General features: G+C 37.2%; 1 protein-coding gene across 7 annotated transcripts in view; it reads left to right on the top strand.

Moving 5' to 3' along the window:
* The window catches only part of LOC106878424 (uncharacterized), a 134,741-nt gene that overhangs the window by 74,851 nt on the left and 38,158 nt on the right, over window positions 1-21,732 (top strand). For 4 of the 7 annotated variants that reach the window (XM_089338311.1, XM_089338309.1, XM_089338304.1 and 1 more), the window contains exons 3-4: window positions 13,815-14,933; window positions 18,265-18,489. In XM_089338311.1, the coding sequence (XP_089194437.1) occupies window positions 13,815-14,933; window positions 18,265-18,489 (1,344 nt within the window). The remainder of the gene's footprint in view (window positions 1-13,814; window positions 14,934-18,264; window positions 18,490-21,732) is intronic. The other 3 variants (XM_089338310.1, XM_089338307.1, XM_089338308.1) reach the window with 1 other exon arrangement.

The raw sequence follows: 21,732 nt of genomic DNA, 5'->3' as shown, positions 1-21,732 counted from the left end.
TTTGTGTCTGTATTTGGCCCCCCACCACCACCTCTTGATAACTGGTGTTGCTGTGTTTACATTCATGTAACTTAGTGATTCAGTAAAAGAGACCAATAAAAATGTACGAGGCATAAAAAAGAAAGAACTGGTGTCAATTTGTTCGATTAAATTCTTCAAGGCAGTACCCCAGCGTGGCTGCAGTCTCATGGCTGAAAAAGATAAAAGAACCACTAAATTCCTTTAGCAAAACTAAGGGAGGTAACTCTTGTACCTCTCACAGTCACTTTACCTGCTCGAAACAGCAACCCAAATGCTTTTAAATCAGATCCCAGTGTTGGATGTTCAAGAACCAATTGAAGTGCAGATTTTTAATCTTGAGATCATCCTGATTCCAAAAAGGTATAATATGTCTATGTAGAGCAAATGTAGACTGAGATACAGGGATCCCAGACAGACAGAATTTCGTTTGAATATAGATGGTACCTCCCTTTTGTTTTCAGTGATAGGAGGGCATGATTTGAGAGAGATGTAGCTGCTATCTTTTAATAGGTTGAATGACCAGGAAGCCTGTCTTATCCTGTGTGGCCTAACTACTATTAAAGAAATGTTAGGAGGGAATTCAACAACTCTTTATATTCTTGAGTTCAAATCTGAAGTCATCTCTGTTGTTTATCCTTCTAGTAGTAGTAGTATGAGGAGGAGGAGAAGGAATATAGGGGCATGTGCTGTAACAGCAAATCTCTGCATCCACCATCTGTTGGTGATTCTCTACTCCTGATGGATGACACCTCTAACCCATGGGTCTGTTTGGGTAGTCAGTGGCGATGGTTTTTAGTTGCCTTTTATGACACACACTTTGGATTTATTTTTTGACATGCTGGTCCCTACACAGCACTAGAGCAATTCTCAATCCTGGAAGTGAACCCATGATCTGGCTGTCATGAGTGCAACCCTCTAACTACTAGGCCACACACTATCTAAGATTGATGAAATATAATGCTGATAGGTTTAACCAACTGTTCTGTACCCTTCCTCAAAAGGTAATGTTAAAAATTTTTATCATTGTAACCAGTAAATGAGGTGGGGGTGTTTCCACTGCATGGATTGTCTGTTTGTCTCTGGCTCAAAGTGATGAATCCAACACTCATCCTGGGTTAGGAAACGTTCAAGGAAACCAACTGGATCTGTCTCACACAGTATCAGATTTCCACATGATGTGGTCAGCTTGGTGTGCTTTTGATCACGTGTCAGAAGACCATGGCACCCACTGAGCAGAAACCATATTCATTCCAAGTTCATTGTGCAGAATATTCACAACTCTCTAAAGGAACATATGAATAGCATTAGCGCTTTGATTTACCATCAATCTCCTATCATCCACTGGCATGTGGTGAACACAATGTTTTCTTCAGTGGACGTCTAAACATTAGGACATCTATAAGACTCTCCCTTCCCCTCCTAAATTCAGCCACCCACTTTTGGACTGTTGATAGAACTGGAGCATCATCCCCTAATGTAGCAACCATATCAGTATGAATGTCCTTGGAAGTTAAAACCTTTTTCTGCAGGTACTTGATAACACCACAATACCAAATTTTGTCCATTTCCAACAGAATTCACAACTAGTTACTTTTTGAAGTCTTCTTTGAACAGTTAGATGCAGTTATTAATAAGAAGAGCTGTAATCAATACATGCAAGATTTCATAGATCTAGCATCACTCCTTCATAGTCAACCTATGAACTTTTCAGCCACCTTCATATAACACTCATTTCTAACATTATTTAGACAGCCATTAATTACAGCCTTTCCAGAACACATTAAATCTCAGTCTCTCCTTTCTTTTGCCCATCATAAAACTTGCTCTACAGGAAACCTATTTTCATGTGTCATTCACTACTGACAGTACAACATTCAACATTCTTTGGACTAGACAAAGTCTCTCTCCCTCCTCTAAAGACCCATCCAAAGTTTATAGACCCACACTCCATCAAATTTGGTGTGCTTATGCATCAGAGTCACTTCCTACAATACCCACACATACACAGATAATACCATTCTTCATCTACATCCTTATAAAAAGCAAAGTTTGTTTGTACATTGACTGCTGGAAACACTAAATAAAATTGATAATATTTCAGGTTTTTCCATGTCATTTAAATCAATTTGACCATTCTGCAGATAACTGTGCACTTATTTTCTGAAAATGGAATGGCAAGAGAGGAGTTGGTGGTGTATTGGCTTCTATTTCTAGCAATCCACGTACTGTCACTTCACTGTTATGCTTTTTACAGAATGAAAAAATACTCCACCTATCACTCAATCCACCTCCAACTTTCTCTAAGTTTATACATTACATTTATTACTTTGAAGTCACTGCTGGACCTCTGCTTTCCCTCTATCTACATGTCGCTCTCTATGTCTATCTCTCTCACTATCTTTTTCCTCTCTCTCTCTCTCTCTCTCTCTCACTACCTCTTTTTCTCTCTAGAGAAAAGACATCTGTGAGAGAGAGGCGAGGTTACAGAGAAAAAACAAGTGAGACACCAGACCTCTGCTCTCTCTATATATATATCTCTCTCTCACTCTCTCTCTCTCTCTCTCTCCCTCTCTCTCACTCTCTCTCTCCCTCTCTCTCTCACTCTCTCTCCCTCTCTCTCTCTCTCTCTCACACTACCCTTATTTCTTTTTCTCTCAAGAGAAAAAGTATGAGACAGATAGAAAGGGGATTTAGGGAAGAAAAAAAATAAGTGGGACAGAGTGGGGAAGTGGTGGCAGTATAGATTAATAGGTATTAGTGGCAGCACAATTTAGATATTCTATATATACATGTTAAAAATTATGTTATGCAATATTGAAATACCTTTTAGCAACTTTTATTGTAAGGAGAATGGCATTATGATAGATGCCAATGTGTGCCTTATGAATACATTCGAGCATTGTACAGACCAGGCTGAAGGCCGGGAGGCCTGCTAGTTTCTCTCTAATCTTCAGCACCCTATCAACATGCAACCTAGACATCACATGCCAAATCTGCATTAACTCTATGAACAGAATCCTTGTGAACATCTTCCTAAGAAGTTACATCATTTTTGTGTCTTTCAACAATACAATAACACAGTTACTACACATATCAAAAAGACACTATTGCACTCATAACTTCTAACTATGAATAACATGCAACTAGAATCTGTAAGGCCACTACAAATTTTAAGCTTTACCGTCACATCCTGGTAAAAGCACATCTTCATAGAAAATATTCTATTCCCAACAACTACTGACATTCTACACAGCTTACATAAGATCCATGATGGGGTTCTGCTCCAAATTTGGTGCTGCTGCTACATACAAAGACATCCTAGACAGCATCTACAGAAAAACCACCCTTGACAAAGTTGCTCATAAACATGCTCTAAATTCTGGTCCACAGACATACCATGTCATCTCTCTGCCTTTTCTTTTGAAACTACACTGACCTCTACTTCTTGACATTGGCTGGTCTTGTATTATATTCACCAAGTTCTATCTTTCAAGAACATTGGGCTCTGGAAATCCTCTCTGCTCATAGTTTTCATGCAGTCATCAACTTACAACTATTCAAAAGGAATGTTAACTATTTCCTTCTCACTGATTAGAAGGTCTATGAAAACCAACATTGGCAGTCCCTTCTTTCAGACCAATCCAATAAAAAAAAAATTGTAGATTTCAGTTCAACTTGGACTCTAATCACCACTTTGTACTAACATGCAAATCACATATCCTCTAAGACATTAATATCTCATTTCCTTTCTCTCATTTCTCTACTCCCAGGACACTTTATACTCAAACTTTGCTGTAAAAGGCAGTGACTGTGCTTGCATACATTCTCTTCTCCCACCACTTTCCTCTTTCACCTGTATATCAATGACTTCTAATTACTGTAGCTCAAAATTTCCCTTCCTTCTCTAAATTCATCTGCTCTCATTTTCTTTCCTGAAACTCCGCTACTATCAATCAGTTATTGACTATCTCTGTTCCTGCATATCTAAATTCACATCGCCTCTTTCTGTAGTCAATATCATCAGTGACTTCAATGTACACAGCAATCCCTGTCTCTTACACTTCTCTCACACTCTTACACTTCTCTCACTCTCCGTCATTTGCACCAGTTAGCATCCATTCATACTTATATTTATTTCACACACACACACACACACACACACACACACACACACACACACACACACAAATAACTTTGACCTCTTTCTAACCATCAAATGAAACCTTTTCCTGACCATCATTGTCTCTTCATCCATTTGGATCAGCCAATCATTAATATCAACTAAATGCACCTCATGACTTTCCACTGCTCAACAGCCTCACCCCAAACTCTCTAGTACTCTAAATTAACTCCACCAGATCTATCCTGAGTTGCAGTAAATGTCTTTCATTCCCAGTCAGTTTGAGACAGCTTAGGAGATAACTGAAACTTTCCCATGAAAGAAACAACTTTGTTTATCAGTTAAAAAATTAAAAGTACAAATAACAATAAAAAACATTGAACATCTAAAAATAACTTAACAAGTAGGCATGGTTGTGTAGTAAGAAGCTTGCTTCCTAACCACATGGTTCCAGGTTCAGTTCCCCTGCATGGCACCTTGGGCAAGTGCCTTCTACTACAGCTTCTGGCCGACCAAAGCCTTGTGAGTAAATTTGGTAGATGGAAACTGAAAGAAGCCCGTTGTGTGTGTGTGTGCCTGTCTGTCTCTGACCCTTCCCACTACCACCACTTGACAACTGGTATTGGTGTGTTTACATCCCTATAACTTAGCAGTTCAGCAAAAGTGACCAATAGCATAAGTACTAGGCTTTAAAAAAAAAGTACTGGAATCAATTCATTCAGCTAAAAATTCTTCAAAGCAGTGCCCCAGTATGACCAGTCTAATGACTGAAACAATAAAAGATAAAATGACAATTTTACAAGAAATAAACTTGGTTAATTTCTCTGTTTTAAGATTAAAATATTGTTTGAATATAAAATGAAAGTGAATGGAACATGAAAGCAATATTTGGTTAATTCAAGGCAGCAAGCAGACAGAATTGTTAACATGCTGGGCAAAAGTGGCATTTTGTATGTCTATGTTCTGAGTTCAAATTCCACCTTTCCTCCTTTCAAGGTCAATAAAATAAGTACCAGTTGAACATTGGGGGTGATGGAATCAACTTGTCACCTCCTCTCAAACTGCTGCCTTTGTGTTTGAAAGCAATATTTGGTAAATTTATCAGGGCCCAGAAATGTTGTGCCTGTTTTCTTGGGGGTTGAGTGGACAGAAAACCAGCTTGTAAGCAACAAAGATAAAAATTGAATGATGACATCAAGGACTGGGTAGAGAAAATAGGGAGGGTGTGTAGTGAAGAATGGTGGGTATATTTGAGATACCTACTCCTCAGCTATGAGGATGGGAATATTCATCCATTCAGGTATGGAATAAAAAGTTATGTTGTAAAAGAGTGAAAAGTTTATTCTTACAAAATTTATTCAAGAAATAGTGTATGTAGGAGCAGACGTGGCTCTGTGGTAAGAAGCTTGCTTCCCAACCACATGGTTCCTGGTTCAATTCCACTGCGTGGCACCTTGGACAACTGTCTTCTACTATAGCCTCAGGCCAACTAAAGCCTTGTGAGTAAATTTGGTAGACAGAAACTGGAAAAAAGCCCGTCATGTGTGTTTGTGTATGTGTGTGTGTGTGTGTGTCGCCACTGTTTAACAACCAGTGTTGGTTTGTTTATATCCTCCGTAACTTAGCAGTCCAGCAATGTGACCAACAGTATCAGTACCAGGCTTAAAATAAAGCAATTACTGGGGTCAATTCATTCAACTAAAAGGTGGTGCCCTAGCATGGTCGCAATCTAATGACTTAAACACATAAATGATAAAAGATAAAAATGTATAGAATAAGGATCAAATTGTTAAACTAAACTTAAAATTTACTAATATTCTCTTCTTAGAAACAGAATTGCTTCTTTCTGATCCTCCTTCATAGAAACTCTTAAATCTGATTTGATTGTTTTTAAATTGAGATCTGTGAAATCAGAAATTTTAATGCATTCTGTCTTCAGAGTTGTACAGCTTTACTGATTCCATCCCTGACAACCAAATAATAGCTTCTAACTTGAACTCATAGACTTCTACTCCTTAGCTGACTGCTATTGCTTGCATGTCAAGCAACCATGTACAACCTCTCTTATTGGCTTATGTGATACAGTCATTCTTTTACTAGTTGCAATAATTGGATTGTTGCCATGTTGGGGCACTTCTTGTATACAATAATTGGATCTTTTCCATTTGACTGCCAGCATTTCAAAAATTAAAGTTTATCAAAAAATGTTTAATTTGGCACATTAATGTACTTTTCCAAGCTGAATTGCTGGAGTTATTTCACTTTTTCCAAAAAAAAATGCTTTTAAAAAGTTATAGAGGTTTAAAGTTTGATCATTGTCACCCAGTCAGGAAACAGGATTTGGAAGCTGTCGGTATGTGCATGACTGCACATTTTGTTGTCACCATCCTAAAAATAGCATGTGTTGTCAATATTTGTATTCTGCATGCAGAAAATGAGTAAATAACACATCTTTTGTAGTTTGAAGCATTTAGTATGCATTATTAAATGCATAGCACAAACTTAAAAGGTTTATCCAAAAATGTCATTTAGCTGTTATTTTTAGCACACTTCAATGACAAAAAAAAATGGGTAAACAACATGCATTTAATGCATTAGTACAAACTTAAAAGATTTATTCAAAAACGTTATTCAGCTGTTATTTTTTGCACACCTCAGTGACAAAAAAGTGTAAATAAGACATCTTTTGTAGTTTTTAAGCATTCAATATGCATTTAAAGCATTAGTACGAACTTAAAAGATTTATCTAAAAACAAAATAACGCATCACAGATGAAATATTTTTAAAAAAAAGTAGAACATGTGTGTGTGTATTCATTTCCTATAGGAGAGGGAGTGCTCCACAGGACTTGTTTATCTTTTTTAGACACTATAACATGTACCTCAGTATCAAAGTCTTACTTATCAAAAGTACTTTGTCTTTAAGGTGCAACTAGGCACCATAATGCATCCAGTGTTCCTTAAGTTAACTCCAGAATTTATTCCCAAGGGTTAGCTCTAATGTAGGAGACTTATTATCAAAGATGTTCCAATCACTCTGTCCTTTCTTTATCTCTGGGAATACGTTATCAAATGTATCCTTTCCTTCTTTTAATACAGCTGGATGGCATCTGAGAGAGATTTTGGTGCTACTTCTTGCCAGTCTAGTGACTGCATAGAGGCCTCCCTTGTTCAGATAAACAGTAGCAGTAGTAAAATGACTTGATGTAAGAGATGGCCTCCTCAAAACAGTTGCTCACCTTTTAGGGTTTCAGACAGAGTGAAACAAAGAGATTGCTCCATCCTTCCTGCCATCATTTTGGCATGTCTTTAGATGCTGCATCTTACTGCTAGTATTGATATAATTAGATGAATTAGCACTGAAATGAGAGGAAATTCACTGGTTGACTCTGTGTATGTGTGTGCGCGCACTTATAACTGTGTCTGTTGGTGTGTATTTTATGTGAGCGTGGTTGAGCCTATTTGTGTGTGTGTGTGTGCATACACGCATAAACAAATGCATATGTACACATGTATACATACACATACATACATACACCTATATGTATGCCTTGAGTACTTGGGGCAATGATGTAAGCTTGTGCATATATGTCTACTTTTGTGTACATGTGAAGTGCTTGTTTGTGTCTGTAAGTTTGTATGCCATTTTATTTGTGTATATGTGTACATATATGTATGTATACCAGTGTTATGTTGGCAAGAGAACAAAACGGCAGGCTGTTAATCAATCAAATTTTCACTTATTGAATGTAAAATATCACACAGTTGTTCACACTTTAGTCCCAGCTGGTTTACATCATCATCACTACTACCACCACTATCATTACCATCAACATGACTACCTCTATCACCTGCATGACCATCATCATCACTGCCATCAACATTACCATTATTACTACTAACACCCTTATTAATACTGCTACCACTACCACCACACCTGGCACCTTCATGTCTTCCATTACATCACCACCTGAATAAGTACCATAGTTTATTCCTCCTATCTGTAAATAGATTCCATAGTTAGGTACAATTCAATGATGTGCTAATATAGCTTGGTGAAAGGTGATATTCACATGTCTAGTTTTTATGGAAGTCTACATTGACATATCTTGTAGATGGTGGTTTCCATGGCAATTGATCTATGAATGTAGTCTGTATGTCTGTGGGCTGCCTAAGGTAGAGAGCAAATGTTTTCAATTGTTGTATAACTCCAGGCTGACTCTGATCCAACAGACCTATGGCCAAAGCTGTTCCAACTGTGACCATTCCATCTTTATTAGGCCATAGTGTGTGTGTGTGTGTATATATATATATATATATATATATATATACAGTGGTTGGACAAAATAATGGAAACACCTTAAAATTTCAAACAAATTTATTTTAATACGAGGTAGGACTGCCTTTGGCAGTAATTTCAGCTTGAATTCTATGAAGTATGGATTCATACAAAGTTTGAATTGTTTCCAAAGGAATTTTCGTCCATTCTTTAGCTAAAGCAGTCTCCAGTTCTTGCAGTAATGATGGCGGAGGATATTGACTCTTTACTTATTTTTCTAAAATGCACCATAAATGTTCAATAATATTAAGATCTGGAGCCTGTGGTGGCCAGATAAAATGTTCGACTTCACTAGAATGTTCCTCATACCATTCAGTAACAACTTTAGCTGTGTGAATTGCTGCATTATCATCCTGAAAGATTGCGTTTCCCTCTGGAAACAGTTCCGCAACCATAGGATGAATTTGAAGGGAAACCATTGGGCCGGTGGATTTCTAGATACTCCTCCATGTTTAACAGTTGGAAGATGGGTCAAATGCTTCTTTCAGCTGTCTCCATACGTATACTCAGCTGGTGGTCAGAAATAAGGTAAAGGATGACTCATCTGAGAAAATAACATTCTTCCACTGCTCTAGGAACCAATTCTGTAGGTTTTTACTCCACTCTAAACGCTTTGCAATGTTTGTTTTTGAAAGTAGTGGTTTTCTAATTGCAGCCCTCCTGTGAAATCCAGCTTTGTGCACCTTCCGGCGAACAGTTTTTGTGGAAACTGGATTCTCGAGGTGGTCGTTAAGCTCTGCAGTAATTTTGGGAGCTGTACTTTTGTGATCCTTTCTAACAATTCGTGTAAGAGTCCAACGGTCCTTATCTGAAAGTTTGGGTTTTCTTCCGGAGTTTTGTTTTGACAAGAAGGTTTTTCCCTCTTTCTCAAAGGCTATCATTACTGCTGAGACAGTACTTCTTGATACAACAAACATTTTGGCTGTTTTCATTACACTACTGCCTGCCATACAAGCACCAACAATTTGACCTCTTTGAAAGTCTGATAGATCTGTCATTTAAATGCATTTTAATTACCTTTTTCTGATGATATCTGAAAAGAAACAGTAATTTTAGCAAAACATATTAAGCAACACTAATAATAAATCAAAAAGCATAAAAATAAATAAGCTTTTGGTGGTTTTATAGATATTTAAAAATTATGGTGCTATGTGTTTCCATTATTTTGTCCAACCCCTGTATGTATATATATATATATATATATATATAATACAAGGAATATATATACATGTATACACACATATATGTACATACTTACATCTACATGTGTATATATATGCATATCAGGGTACAGGACGTTAGAACAATAAACTACAGACAACGGAACGAACACATAGGAAAACGGAAAGCCACTTGGAATATCCCTTCATCAGCTGTCTCTATTCTATCTAGACGTTTCGAAGATAAGACAGAACGTACTCTAGAATAGTCTCTTCCTGAATAGTGGATCAACCCACTACACAGAGGATTCCAAGGTGGCAAACACAAACCAAGACAGGAAAAAATGGACAGTGAAAACAACATTCAAAAGCCGTACGGCCAAACGCAAATCTGAAGTAGAACGCTAGTAGTTCGTCTTGCCTTCACAGCGGCTGGAGTGAAAAGAAAGTTGACCACAGGTCACACGAGAGCAGAGAGGATGGTGGAGGGAGGAAGTGGAACAAGGAGGAAGGGACAGAAGGGTATAGCAGTGAAGTAGAGGCCAGGACAGAGGTATAGATAGAAAGATGGAGGAAGACAGATAGATAAAAAGATAGATAGATAGATAGATAGAAAGATAGTCACGTCAGAATAATAGTAGACTTACTTGCAAAAAAGGACGTGTGCGTTCAATAATGTAATAATACAAGGAATATATATACATGTATACACACATATATGTACATACTTACATCTACATGTGTATATATATGCATATCAGGGTACAGGACGTTAGAACAATAAACTACAGACAACGGAACGAACACATAAGAAAACGGAAAGCCACTTGGAATATCCCTTCATCAGCTGTCTCTATTCTATCTAGACGTTTCGAAGATAAGACAGAACGTACTCTAGAATAGTCTCTTCCTGAATAGTGGATCAACCCACTACACAGAGGATTCCAAGGTGGCAAACACAAACCAAGACAGGAAAAAATGGACAGTGAAAACAACATTCAAAAGCCGTACGGCTAAACGCAAATCTGAAGTAGAACGCTAGTAGTTCGTCTTGCCTTCATATATATATATATATATATATATATATATATATATATATATATACTTACACACACATATGTGTGTGTGTGTGTATATAGGACTTACTGTTGAATGTTTTCTTCCTTGTTAATATTGTTTAGACCAGTGTTTGTTCTGCTCCAATTGACCTATTATTGAGATAGGTCTTTTATTTTCTTTTATTTGGTTTATATAGCACCACATTATGCAATGTGCCCTTGTGCTTTGAAGACTGTAGTATGCGATTTCAATGGGATTTAGTTGCAATTTCTTTCAGGTTGAGTGACGGTACAGAGACTCCCTGATAGTTAGCAGTTGAGTTTTGGTTTGTGATAGAGAGCTTGAAGGCCTGGGCAGGATTGTTATGACATTGACAGTGTTTGATATACTGAAACATTTCTAACTGGATATACATAGATGTGTCCTCAATGTCACTGAATACTACAAGAGCCAACAAAAGAGCTTTTACATGATCAACTGATCACATAAAAATAACTGCCATATCTCACTGAAATCACTTTCTTTCATCTTGAAAGAGGAAGACCAATAAATTAGTAGTGTTATCTTAAAAGGATTTAAACTGTATTTTCAAAAGATTTGATAAATGTTTATTTTATGAAAATAGCACTTAAAATCCACTATTACCTCCTTTCTCTACTCATCATCACCATATTACTACTCTAATTGCCACTGAACACCTGCTCTCCATCTACCACTCACCAGTATCAACATCACCTCCATCATTGCATTCACTGTACCACAACAAATATACCTGTGCATGGTCTTTACTCATGTATTGATCATGGACAGATGTGTATATATATAAATTAGGGCATGTATGTAATTTGTATACTGGAATACTTGTATATGTGTGTGTATGCATGCTCATAATATAATGTGTAATTTTGTTTATGTGGTCTGTCTGTTTAGGAGTGTATGAATGTACATGTTTGTGTGTGGTGTACAGTAATAAATCAATCAGTCAATGATAATCTATACATATAAATGCTCATGTTATGGTCTGGTTAGTTTATTGACCAACCAGTTGTTACATTAGTGACCTTGGGCACAGAAATAGCTATGTTGACCTGGAAAGGATTTGATTGTGGGACTACTAGTCACCTATTATCTAACTACTACTGTGAAAGCACCTTTTTCTTGTTTTAATTTTTATTACAAAATGCCCTTTATGATCAAGGTTGACTTTTGATTCTTGTAAAGTCAATGAAATAAGTACCTGTCATCTGTTGATCATTGACTCAATAGACTGTATCTTTTCTCTGCCATTAACATGTGGGATTGTGCCCATTTAAACAATTAAATCATGTCTTTTTATGTTCTGACTTCAAATCTTGCTAAAGTCAACTTTGCATTTCTTATTATCTCAGGTTTAATGAAATGAATTTTAGTCAAATATTTAGAGTGATTTCATCAACTGTACCCTTCCCCTTGTGCCTAAGTTAAGTTATTATTTGTATTTGATATACTGAACAATTTATAACTGGATACACACAGATGTATCTTCGATACAGGAGCCAACAAAATAGCTTTTATATTGATCAACTGATCATGTAAGAGTAACAGCCACATCTCACTGAAATAACACTCTTTCATCTTGAAAGAAGAAGACCAATAAATTAGTAGTGTTATCTTAAAAGGATTTAAACTGTAATTTCAAAAGATTTGTTTTGACTCTTTACATTCTGCATTTTATCCATTTAAAGTTCAATAAGATAAAGTAACCAGTCAAGTACTGGGGTTGATGTGATCAACTAGCCCCTCCCTTCCCCTCAGAATTGCTGGCATTGTGACTAGATTAGAAACAATGAGGGTGTAGAATGATAGTCTACTGATATTGAATAGATTATTAGTAGATTTTCTTTGTCCCTTTATATTCTGAGTTAAAAATCACTCCTGGGTTGTTTTTTGCCTTTCATTTGCATGGAATAAATAAATACCAGCCAAATAGTGAAACACATCCAAATATTTAGGACTTTAAAAAAAAAGTTGTCTTTGTTTGTGTTTTTAAAGACAATAATCATTTTGTTGAAGCTGCTACATTGACTCTTAGAATTCTGCAATTAAACTGCAAGTATCACCAAGTTACAAACTGCACATAACTGCAGTTCAAACAGTGTTGTTGTTTGGTGTTGAAATCTGGAACTAAGCACTCTTCTGTGCAGGAAACAAGGATTAGCCTCATTTTAGTAAGAACTTCATGTCAAAAGATTTCCTGTTTGCATTATTCATGTTTATTTCTTGCATTCTTCCTTTAATTTCCAATCATAACAACAGTTAATACCTCAAGTGGTGAATTATAGATAGGTGATATTATTTATTTATGATTTAGATAGAGAGAGTTTGGACTTGGTGATATCATCTCTATATGTAAGTATCTGTGATATTGGGATTTATTGATTTTGAACAGGGGTATTAAAAGTAGGTTATCTGCTTACTTTATGAAGTGAGTGTAATTATTGTAATAAGGGTAAATAACACTAATTTTTAGATCTTACAAAAACCTTTGATTGGAGGAGAGGAAGGTTTCTCCCAGAATGCTTTTTCTGTTGGAAGTTTGTGCAGTGTCTAAGTTACAGAGACTAACTGGAACATAAATTCAACTCTGTATTGATCTTATAATTATGTATGAAAACATCTATGTGTATGTAATCAACTTACTTGTATTTAGTCTGCCTTGGCAGGTAAAAGTGACATGACAAGTAAATCAACAACACATAAAAATCATATTCACTGTATACTAATGATCATTATATTGTATCAGAAAATTTCATCCAAATTCATGCAGTAGTTATATTTTTATGATTTTCATACTGGACTAATAGTATTTCATCAAAATCACTAGTTTCTAATTAGAAAGCGCAACAAGATTTTAAGAGTTAAGTAGGTCATATGACTTGACAGAAATTCCATTGTTTTCTTTCTGATCCCTACCTAACTCAGATTATTAGTGACTTTGAATATTACCGTTTTGTCTCTTGCATACCAGTTGTAGTGAGCAAAGACTATATTGATTCATAAGCATTTACTTGTTATCTTGTTTATTAAGATAAAGCAGCATTTATTCCTTTATATTTATCTATTTTCTTCTATCACAGGTAATTCCCGGTCTGGCACCCCTTCTTCTCCATTAGGGCAACGACAGTCCCCATCAACAGCTTGTGGTCAGTTTACTCCTATTGTGGCGCCTCATAACCAAGGTCTCATCAATTCGCCAACTAGGCACTGGATGAACAACTCCCCAAAGTCAGGCAATTCATCTGCAGAGCTTATGCCTAACATAGGCCCTCGTCCAGCTGTCACCCTGATGCCAGCATTTTCAGTACATCAAGAAGAATCTTATGCTTTGAAGAAGAAATCTCCAGAAGTCTTTGTTAAGCAGGAACAGATGCAGACTGAAAACCTCGACTCAAATGTGACCATTGTTCCAATAGTGGGTAAAAGTGGGTTCTCAACGGCGATACCAGGTACAGACAACGGTGGCATTCTGATATCTGCCATTCAAGAGAAGTTGTTTGCAACATTGGCACAAGACGACAATGCTAGTGCTTTTGTCACCACATCACAGAAGGACAGTGCAAGAGCACCGGCGAAATCTCCATTGAACACCATGCACGAGACGTATGTTCGGGAGGACAAGAGCATGAAAGTGAGAGATGCAACCCCCACGCAACAAGTGGTGTCTGTAGAGTACATTACAAGCGGGACTCCAACCAACATCACATCATATTACACACCACAACCACAGCAGCAGCAGCAACAACAACAGCAGCAACAGTTGCAACAGCAGCATCAACAACATCAGCAACAACAACTTCAACAGCAACAACATCATCACCAACAACAACAGCAGCAGCAACAGCAGCAACAACAACAGCAACAACAACAACAACAACAGCAACAACCTATACAAAACAAAATGCAGATTAACACAAAGGGGCCAAATGCCTGTTGCCATTATGATATGCACTCAGCTAAAGCACCCTCTGCACATGGAGATTTACACTTTCGACAGCAAGTCTCAACGTCAGTCTCTAATGCTGCATCCCCTCTCGAGAATCTTGTTTCTGTGCAGCAGCATGCAAGAGGTGTTGTGTCTCAGTATCAGGGCTCTGCAGCACACCCATCTCCTGCTGCCTTGCTACCAGTCATGCCTGTTGGGGAGCCTCCCAAAGATCAGCGGGTTGATGATGCTTCAAGTAAAGGACCCGCATCAGGTAAGTGCTTCTTACTGCTTCATTATCATAAGCATCATCATTTTTTTCATTGTCATCTCCTTCATCACCACTACTACTATTACTATCATCATCTTCATTATAATTATCACCACCATGCTAGTACTACTAACACTATCATATTCTCACACCACTGTTATCATGTCCACCGCACCAACACCAACAATATTCTCACACAACAAGCCAGGTACAGAAGCCTGTATGTGGTCATTCAACTTTCTAATTTCCCTCAGATTACATCTTACAGGCTTCAAAATCAGGGCCACAAAAAGACAGACTGAGCACTGCTGGAATGACTTTGATCATTGCACTGCTCAATCAGCTTTGACTTGCAGCTAAACAATAATATAATAACAATAGCACCCCCCATCAACTTGTGTCATCTCTATCTACACACACACACACACACACTCTCGCGCGCACACACACATGCACGTGCATACAGAAATATTTTATTTTTGAATTTTATATTGCACTTTGTGAATAGCAGCATCAATACTTACAGATTTTTAATAGTCACTGTTTCACTGCATTTGCAATGGCAGTTGTGACAAGGGATTGTTTATGCAAATTCAGGCAGAACAAGTATCATGAAGGATTTTTTTTACTTAAAAGCACTAGTTTATTGGGTTTTCTCACTGTTGTTATGTACTCCTTTTGCTGATACACATTACCTAAAGTCATTCACACACACACACACATTGAGTCACAAGCATGCCCATTAAGCACAGGCATGACTATATGAATATGGAGTTCACTTTATAACCACATGGTTTTGAGTTCTTTCTTGGTGTGTGACACCCTAAGCAAGTGTCTTCAACTGTAGCCTTCAGTTGACCAGTGCTCTGTGAGTGGAACTGTATGGAAACTTATTGTGTTTGGGTGTGCAAATGGTGACCATCTACATATTTACTTGTTACTGGCCTGAGTAAAATAGTGGATCGATGTTTACTTCCCATGTTGACAAAATGTCCCATTGCTCTGTGCTTTTGAAGATCAGTGGAATAACAAATCCCTTACTTGGAAAACAGCTAAGGTTTGGCAACAGGAAGAGTATTCAGTTACAAAATGGTGCCTGAAATAAGCTCCTGTTCAGTGTATGCTAGCATGAAAAAATTGGTGTAAAACCAAATGAAACGCACAAACATGCACACACATGCATGCATGCGGACACGTGCGCACACACACATTAATATGTCATTATTAAGGTACAAGCATGGCTGTGTGGTTTAGAAGTTTGCTTTGCAACCACATGGTTTTGGGTTCAGCCCAGCTGCATGGTACTTTGGACAAGTGCCTTCTACTATTGCCCTCAACCGACCAAAGCCTTGTGAATGGATTTGGAAGAAGAAAACTCAAAGAAGCCTGTCAGTGTGTGCGTTTATCCAAAAATCAACTGCTGGCTTTGCTTTTTTGAAGACATGTAATCTCATACTTGAAAAATAGCAACAGGAAGGGCATCCTGCTCTAGAACAATGCCACAGAAATATATTTGTGTAACTCATGCTAGCATTGAAAAATGAATGTAAAAATAAAATATATGTATGTATATATATTTATATATCTTCATCATCATTTAACATCCCCTTTCCTATGCTGGCATGGGTTTTATATGTGTGTGTGTGTGTGTGTGTGTATGTACAAGTTTTGCCTGTGGAATTCTGCTCACAGCCTGAAGTTTTAGTAGGAGAAACTTGCCCAAAGTTCATGCAATGGGATCAGATCGTGATCATTGTTTATGGTTAAAAATGTCACACTACTTGGTATGGAATTAATCATTGTTACATCAGTAGTTAATTAATAGTTAAATGATATTATTGTTATTGATATTTAGTTTTAGTTTTCTGACCTATCATGATTTGTTTATGCACACTTTTTTATGTTGGCTTGGATTGAATGATTTAACTGGATTTGATGTGCCAGAGGACTTTCTTGCTCCATTGTCTCAGTTTTGGGTTGATTTCTGTGGCTGGTTGCTCTTCTGCACACTAATCTCTTTACTTAGTGTACTGGATGAATTTTTTCTGACACCAATACTGTAGAAGTTTGTTTTGCCCTCGGCATTGACATGAGAGAAAGGATTATTTGTTGAGCTTGCATGTAGACATAAAACAAATAAAAAAAAACATGAAAATCTCAAGGTAAGGAGAGAAACAGGAAGGTGAAAAAAGATTGAGTATTAAAAATATTTATCACAAGAACTTCTACATAGGAGGGAAACAAAATGCACAAGTGTCTACTTTCAGGTATTCCCAAATAATAAAAGGAAAATAGAAATGTTCATATTGGAGCTTCCGGCACAAATGCCAAGCAGTGCAGCATGTCATTTCCAAATTTCTGGCAGAGCAAATTGCATCATGGTGTTGCTTTTCTCACAGATGGTACCCAACTGACCCTACTACACTGTGTAGTCAACAAAATCAAAAAAAAAAAAACAATGCGCATGCATGAAATTAAAAATATAAAATGGCAATAATTTAGCCATCACACCCTGCATGTATCAGACAGTGAAGTGTGAGTGATATGAGAGAAATTTAGCTGCTATTTCTAGTAGGTGCATAGAGACTTTGTCATTGATTTGATTGTATGTCATCAGTATTTATATGTCAAAAAATGCTAGCACATGAGTTATTGTACTCCTGAAGAAAGTACGTAACCCTACTTGCTTGTGTTTACTTAATTGACTCCCTTCTTCACAATTGATTAACAGTAGGAAGGACTTTTAGTTGCAAAAGTATAATCCTACAATAAAAAAAATCATACTTTTATCTTTGTAATTCTAATATACAGCACTTGGGGTACTATGTGCAGCATTAAAAACTTATTTTATTGATTAGATTGGCCAATATTCCTATGCCCTGACTTTATACTTTCATATCTAAATAGGTTCATACATGCACAAGCATGCATGCACGAGTGTGCACACACACACATGTATATATATATATCTGTGTGTGTGTGTGCATGCATGTGTGTGTTATTTATATATAATGGGCTTCCTGCAGTTTCTATCTGCTAAATTCTCTCACATGGTATTGGTTCCCTCCCTGAACTATAGTAGAAGGCGCAAGGTGCCACACACACACATCAAGTGAGGGGCAGTTTATTGTTTTGCTTACATATTCTTTATTAGATTGATTTTCATAAGTGTTTTTGTGTACACATAATGTATTTTATTGGGTTTTTTTCTTACATGTTTTGTTAAGTATAACATTGAGTTTAGCAATAATATCTGATGTGGTAGTGGTTGTGGTAATGTAATACAAACAGTCTTTAAATGGAATTAATGAAAATATTTTGTTTTCTCTTCTAGCAGATGACAGTCACCATGTCCCTGTATACCGCTGGCACTCGTTGGTCCCTTACCTTACCAACACTGGAGGTACCCAGTCCCCATCCCATGCAGCTATATCCCCACCACCCACATCTCAAGTGATGTCAGCAGCCCTGGAGAGTGATAACTCCACCACACAGGAGTCTACAACATCCAGTGAAGCTAATCCACCAGTGTCGGTCAGCCAGAGTGTCTCTGAAGCCTGTAAGTAACCATTAAAATATCAAGTCATCATCATCATCATTTAGCATCTATTTTTCATGTTGGCATGGGTTAGAAAGTTTCACTCAAACTGGTAAGCCACAGAACTGTACCAGGCTCCAGTCTGATTTGGCTTGGTTTCTACAGCTGGATGCCATTCCTATTACCAACCACTCCAAGAGTGTAGTGGGTGCCTTTTACATATCACTGGCACAGGTACCTTTACATGTCCTCAGCAGTGGCCACGACTGATTTCACTTGGCTTGGCTTGGCTTTTCAAGCCCAGCAAATTGCCAAAGGTTTTGATCACTTGTCATCACCTCCATGCAACCCAACATTTGAAGATCATACTTCATCACCTCATCCCATGTCTTCCTAGGTTTATCTCTTCCACAGGTTCCCTCCACGTTTTGATAGAGAAGGCACCTTCCCATTCTCTTCTTGCAGAAAGGAATAGACATGTGCCTGTGTTTTGTATGTGTACAGTGTATATGATTAATGTGTGATGATAGTTTTGTATAGACGGCAAGTTAGTAGGTTCATCATTGTATAGAGTAGGATAGAGTGCTTTGCAGTATTTGTTCTGACTCCTACCAAGGCTACCTCTGCCTTTCATCCTTGCAGTATCAATAAATAAAACACAAATCAAATTCTGTAGTCAATTCTTTTCTCACTTTCTCTGTCTGTCTGTCTCTCTCTCTCTCTCTCTCTCTCTCTCTCTCTCTCTCTCTCTCTCTCTCTCTCTCTCTCTCTCTCTCCCTCTCCCTCTCTCTCTCTCGCTCGCTTGCTTGCTTGCTTGCTTACTTGCTTGCTGTGAGAAAAGCCATGAGATACCACTCACAGTTTCCCTCGTCACATAGAAAAATAACTCTGCTATTGCAGTGGTTTCCACTCTGAGATAAATTTGCTCCTGGGAGGTAAATTTTATGATTTTGTTTTAAGATTTCCTTTTTAAGTGAGTCAATACTTCTGAATGAACTTGACAGTTTTGCTAGTGCCAGAATGGTAAATGTGGAAGGGTGTTTTCTTGTTGAAACCGTCATATTTTTTGAATTAGGTTAGTAAATAGTGTGATGGTTGTGGTGTGAACCTGTGCTGTGCTTTGGAAATGGGTGTGTGGTTTATCATGTCAAGGATTAACTTTCCTGGAATTTTTTATAGTGTGCATAGGGTGGGGGGCCAATGAGTCTGTAAAATATTGCTTCATATGGATTTATATTGGGCTTCAGCGATGTTATTATTTTGTCTGACTTCCAGAGTCAAGAAATTTGACTGTGTTGGTATATGTACTTGTAGATGTTAATGAGTGCAGTGATTCCTCTGGTCCATAGATGTTCATCATCTTCATCAGCATCCTTTAATGTCCATTTTTGATCCTGGCATGGGTTGGATGGTTTGACCAGAGCTGGCAAGCTGAAAAGTTGCACCAGGTTCCAGTCTTTTGACTTGGTTTCTGTGGCTGAATGGCCTTCCTAATGCCAGCCACTTTACAGTGTGTGCTGGGTGCTTTTAACCTGGCACTGGCACAAGCACTTTTATGTGGTACCTGCACGAGTGCTTTTTACGTGACACCAGCACAGGGTTCTAGCAGGCCAACCAACCCTCTTTACCAAGGAGTGTGGCCTTAACACTTCTGTTGTGGAGAACGGTTCTTCTTGAGTACAGCAATGCGCTAAGTTTGTTTGGCTCTGAGATGTCTGAATTTTTAGATAGCCTTATTATTTTTGAGTGTCTGCTGGAAGAAAGGAGTTAAAATCCTAATCTAGCTGTGAAGTGCATATTTAATGTATTTGGTTCCTATCTTCTTTGTGTGGTTTTTGTCTGACTGACTTTCAAGAAATGTCTAAGGATGTTTGTTTACTGATGTAGAGTAAGTATATTGAGATTGTTACTCTGACATTAGGTGTGGTGTGTCTGTTGATGATAATGTAACTAATTACACTCTATAGTGTTTTACTATTAGTTTTGTGGTCTAGGTCGGTTTAGGTAGGAGACAAATGTTTTTCTATTTACAATTTTCTGTTTAGTTGTTTGATGCTGATTTTTGTGTTAATTGTATGAGGTATTGTACTTGAAATTGTCCCAGGTTTTTATGATATTGGTTGTTTCTGGTGTGTAATTGAGAAAATATATTTTATGTTGTTTTGTGAAATATTTCTTTCCAGATGCATCTATAATTATTTTGTTGAATGTATGTGCTGCAGTGTCTATGTTGCTGACTGGAGTGGTGTTAATTCTATATATATAAAAAAAAGGAAGAAAGAAAACCTTGAATCTGTTTCTTGATGAAATAAGTTCCAAGTTTGTGAAAGCTTTTTTGCTTTCTTCATTAATGTGTTGTAATAATAATTGATTGGTAGTCCAAACAATGTTGGGAAAATATTTGTAGTAGCTAAGGTATGTGGAGAAGACTTTGATGTCTGGGAGTTCTGTTGTGATATTATGTTATCTCTTGTTTACAATTTGAAAACCATAAGTTGTTGAATGTATTGAAATTTTAACTCAATGGTGTTGTTTATTAGTGTTAAAAAGTAGTTGGAATAGGTTAGGGGAGGTCATTACTAGTATATATGTATGTTTATAATATCAACGCATTTTGTGTTGCTAGGTTTTACTTGAAAGCCTGTCTTTCATATTAGGTTATAAGTGTTATCTATACTCTGGAAACAAATTCTATATATGTTATAAGGCCACCTCCATCGTCAGAGGTCTTGGCTAGTCTAATTTAAGTATAATCTGAAATTGTGATTGTCCTCTGTACTGGTGTTATGAATGTTTCCTAACTTGTTGCCCTATGAATATCATAGATAAATATCATTTTATCATTCCATAAGTCTGTTTTTATGCCAAGAATGTTGCATTACTGCATTTTTACATCTTTTTAAAAATTTTTGTCTTGTGAAGCATTTATTTTTAAATGTATTTTGTGTGGACACTTGATGTTGGGAAGGGAGACAATAAAGCTACTTCCTTTTTAATTATTGCTGTTACTGTCAGCATAATTGCAAAGCATCAAGTAAAGTATGTATTTTTCTGATTTGTTTGTAAATGTTGTTATTGTTCGGTAGATTTTGTAAAACAACCCTGCTTCATGTGTATTCATAGCCACTCCTGTTCCCTGAGAAATGTTTCTGTGCTACAGACACATTAGTTAACCAGCCTTCCTTTGTTCCTACCATATTAGTTTATCCTATATAGTTAGCCATTTTGAAGATGGTACAGTTGTTTTTGAGGATGATTTGGTTG

The sequence above is a fragment of the Octopus bimaculoides genome, chromosome 20, assembly GCF_046866305.1.
Source record: "Octopus bimaculoides isolate indiv1 chromosome 20, ASM4686630v1, whole genome shotgun sequence".
Classification (NCBI taxonomy): Eukaryota; Metazoa; Mollusca; class Cephalopoda; order Octopoda; family Octopodidae; genus Octopus; species Octopus bimaculoides.
This window is presented reverse-complemented; position numbering and strand designations above follow the sequence as displayed.